At 41.2% G+C, this 4,399-nt stretch overlaps 1 protein-coding gene across 1 annotated transcript; it reads left to right on the forward strand.

The window, feature by feature from the left end:
- Positions 1-488: 488 nt before the first annotated feature.
- On the forward strand, positions 489-2,683 carry LOC115771927 (maltase A1-like). Its single transcript, XM_030717829.1, has 4 exons — positions 489-1,581; positions 1,646-2,100; positions 2,161-2,304; positions 2,367-2,683. The coding sequence occupies exons 1-4, from the start codon at positions 622-624 to the stop codon at positions 2,431-2,433; spliced, it is 1,626 nt and encodes a 541-aa protein (XP_030573689.1). The 5' UTR covers positions 489-621; the 3' UTR covers positions 2,434-2,683.
- The last annotated feature ends 1,716 nt before the right edge of the window (positions 2,684-4,399 follow it).

The raw sequence follows: 4,399 nt of genomic DNA on the forward strand, positions 1-4,399 counted from the left end.
ATACCCATTTTCAATGGGTTCAGGGTATAAAAAGGTTGCGACAAGTGGGTGCAAAAAAAAATAATCTCAAACATTCTTGAAACGGTTAAATGTGCATTTTTCGCACATATACCCTTTCCCAATTGTTGCCCAAACATTTATTTTTAGCTCTTCTCTTTTCTTCTCTTCTTGTTTTCCTTTTAACTTTCTTTATATTTAATCCTTATAATTTATTTAAATTTATATAATATTATATACATTGTTTATTTGAATTTTTAATTTTCTCAAGGGTCTTTTTGCAAGACTAATCCCTAACGAATTTTAGTTGAATGTCTGATCGTATTTACCCTTCTTCATTTAGTTAGCACCTTATTTTAACTTGCATAAGCTGCAGACATTGGCAATTTCCACTTTTGAAAACTTATCAATATTATCTGACTTCCCGCTCGTTGGGTATATAAAAGTGCCTGACCAGCTATACACCGGTACAAAATGATTTTATTTTCAAAGAACACGTTTGCCTGGCTGAGTCTTGTTGTTTTGGCTACCCTTGGCCAGGCATGCCAGGACACATCAGCCACGGTGAGCACCAAGGACTGGTGGCAAACAGCGCAGTTCTATCAAATCTATCCACGCTCCTTCATGGACTCTGATGGCGATGGCATCGGCGATCTGAATGGCATTACTAGTAAGTTGGAGTATCTTAAGGACTTGGGCGTGACAGCTGCGTGGCTATCGCCCATCTTCAAGTCTCCCATGGTAGACTTTGGCTACGATATCTCTGACTTTTTTGACATACAGCCAGAGTATGGCACATTAGAAGATTTTCGAGCACTTATCAAGAAAGCCAACGAGCTGGATCTGAAGATTATTCTGGACTTTGTGCCAAACCACTCCAGTGATGAGAACGAATGGTTCAAGAAGTCTGTGAAGCGGGAGAAGGGCTACGAGGACTACTATGTGTGGCACAACGGGAAGGTCAATGCTGAAACTGGTGAGCGGGGGCCCCCCACGAATTGGTTGCAATACTTTCGGGGAAGTGCCTGGCAGTGGGTGGAGGAGCGTCAACAGTACTACCTGCACCAGTTTGCGGTGCAGCAGCCGGATTTGAACTATCGTAATCCGGATGTGGTATCTCAAATGAAGCGCGTGCTGCGCTATTGGCTGAACGAAGGCGTCGCTGGCTTTCGGTGTGATGCGCTGCCACCACTATTTGAAGTGCGGCCTGATGTGCAAGGTCAGTATCCCGATGAGGTGGTGAGTGGTACCACGGAGGACACCGAAGATCGCGACTATTTGACAACGACATACATTGAGAACCAGCCGGAGACCATTGACATGGTGTATCAGTGGCGCGAGGTGCTCGATGATTATCAGCGAATTCACGGCGGCAACTCGAGTGTGCTGCTGATTGAGACGTACTCCCCGGCCTGGTTCACCATGCAGTTCTATGGCAACCGGTCGGTAAATGGCGCTCACCTGCCATTTAATTTCAACTTGATAACTGTGATGGAAGAGAGCGGATTGAGTGCCGGTAATGTGCAGAAGGCCATTGATCTGTGGCTGCAGAACATGCCCGCCGGACGCACAGCCAACTGGGTGGTGAGTGGTGCAGATTGTTCTGAAGATTCTTGAGATAATTACTAAAACAGCTGCTGCTTTTTAGCTGGGCAATCACGACAAGCGCAGGGCGGCTAGTCGATACGGTAAGGAGCACATTGATGCTATGAATATGCTGGTCATGATTTTGCCTGGCGCCAGTGTCACATACCAAGGCGAGGAGTTGGGTATGACTGATGGCCAAATCAGCTGGGAGGACACTGTTGATCCCTGGGGCTGCAATTCCAATCCAGAAATTTACGAGAAATACACCAGAGATCCCGCACGCACGCCCTTCCAATGGACAAACGGCACAAATGCTGGCTTCTCAGCTGGCTCGAAGACTTGGCTGCCTCTAGCTGCCGACTATGAGACTATCAATGTGGCCACGGAATCCGAAATGGAGCACTCCCATATAAAAATCTACAAGTCGCTGGTGGCGCTGCGTCGCAGCCTGAAAACGCTGCAAAACGGTGCCACCAAATACGCGGCGATTACTGAGGATGTTTTCGCCCTGAAGCGGTGGGTTGGAGTTGAAAATTCCCTTTAAGAGTACTTTATAACTCTCTTTCGTATCTTTAGTTCGCTTTCTGGAGCTGCCAGCATTGTGTACGTGTCCAACTTCGGCACAGCAGATGTTTCGATCAATCTGGAAGAGTTCGACAAGACCTTGCCGGCCAGCTTACAACTGCTCGTGCGCAGCCTGGAGTCCAATAAAACAGAGGGGTGAGCAAATATGCCAAACGTACTTACATATCACAAAAACTAATTCCGCTTTTATTATATAGTGTCGGATACGCCACCGATGAGCTGCTGCTATTGGCTGGAGAGGCTTTGGTTTTAAGCACTGAATAATTCAAATGCCGTTGAATTATTTAGTATTTTATTGATAGTTCTTTGTTTAATGCTTTGTAAGTTCTTGTAAATATATGCCACCCAACAAGATTTATCGGTATTTAATTTACGTATGTATACATATATATACTATATAATTTCATGTATTTTAATTTTCGGAGACATTCAGTTATATGTGTAAATATGACTTGTATTTTCATATGAACTTTCTTGTTCTATTTTGTATTTTTTATACATTTAATACACACAGAATATTTAATACACATGCATTTTGCTAACAATTAAACTCATTTTAATTTGGCTAGACTTTTTTTTCAATTTCTTAATGTTTACTTTAATTAATTTTATTTGCGGGTTTTCCTTATCACCTCTTCATATCAACTTATATTAAATATTTTGTTATAAGGAGTAGAAATGCTAAACTGCAGCACATTCAATAATTACGAATACACAAAAAGAACGTACAACTATATTATTATAGGTATGTGTATACGTGTAAGTTTGTATATGTACAGCTCGCTTACAATTAAATGTTGGCTCTGGACGCCTTTTTATCCACTTAACAATTAAATCTACCATGTTGCTGGGCTCAAGCAGCACAGTAAACGCAATTGTTAAGGCGCCGTCATTGCCGCTACGTTGCAAGGGGGTTGCGGGTGTGTTGCATGTGCTGCATGCAACCCCTTTGTAACATAATCACACCAAAATAAAAATTCACTCGAGTGCGCAAGATGTTACTTAGGTTACGACTTAGCCTAACAGTTAGTACAAATACAAGATAAGTTTTGGTTTTGGGTTCAGAAACACACACATTTTTGAAATTATATCACATTTTTTCTTTTTGGTAATCTTTGCTGCGATTGCAAGCAAACCCCATGCTCTATAACTAGTTAAGCTTAAAGATAAAACATTTAAAACGTTTCGCAATTATACAATTAAATGTGGCTGACAATTATTTTTGACTCTTCGTTGGGGTTATTGTTAAAATTGTTGCAACTTGTTTTTTTTTTTGTGCAACAGATTTTGCACAATATATTTTCCAAGTAGCGATGCAATCAGGGCAGGGAGGTTGTCTAATAACAATTATAAGCGACCAAAAAAAAGCTTTAAATGCTTCAAGCTTAATGAATCAGCGAAAGAAAATAAGCCATAAAAAGTATGAAAAGTAATAAAATCTTATTCGATAGAAATGTAATTTATTTATCGCTAAAGCAAACAACAACATTTAAGTTAAAAATATAAAAACAAAATATATAAATCCATAAAAACTAAAACTTTAAACTTTAATATATATTAATTTTTATACAAATTTGAGATATTTAGCAAAAGAAAATATTTAATAAAAAAAAAATGTATATATAAATAATATCCTCTTTTTTTTATTTCTGAATATACAACCTTTCAAACAAATGATGATGACACAAAATAATACTCTTCTTATCAACCTTGCATTCCCTGTCTTTAGATCACTCTGTATGCATTTTAAGATTTCTATCTAAAGATACCCTCACTCATCCTTTAGCTGCGGCCTATGGCTGACCACAGCTCAAACTGGAATCGCGGAACGCTTCTTGCCGCTTCCGTTGCCGATCGTTGTGGCACTTCCGTTACTACTGCCAGTGCTTGCAACATCGCTGCCATGGTGGTTGCTGGCGGCAACTTCACTCGCTGCCAGTTGTGCTTGATCCGCTTGAGCTGGATTGAAAAACTCAAGTTGCTGCTGCTGCTGTTCCTGTTGCTGGCGTTGCTGCTCCTTTAGCAGCTGCTGTTGCAGTTGCTGTGCGTTTAGCTATAAATTGGTCTGCAGCACCGGTGCTCGTCTGCTGCCGTTTGATGTGGCCGTGGGCACAACTTCCGTTGCGGATGTTGCATCCGTTGCGCTAACCGAAACCGTTGATGCCGTTGTCGCTGTTGTTGTTGTTGCTACTGTTGCTGTTGTTTCTGCTATTGCTGTTGCTGTTGCTGC

Source organism: Drosophila novamexicana, unplaced genomic scaffold (genome assembly GCF_003285875.2).
Source record: "Drosophila novamexicana strain 15010-1031.04,08,12 unplaced genomic scaffold, DnovRS2.1 tig00000008-arrow-pilon, whole genome shotgun sequence".
NCBI lineage: Eukaryota > Metazoa > Arthropoda > Insecta > Diptera > Drosophilidae > Drosophila > Drosophila novamexicana.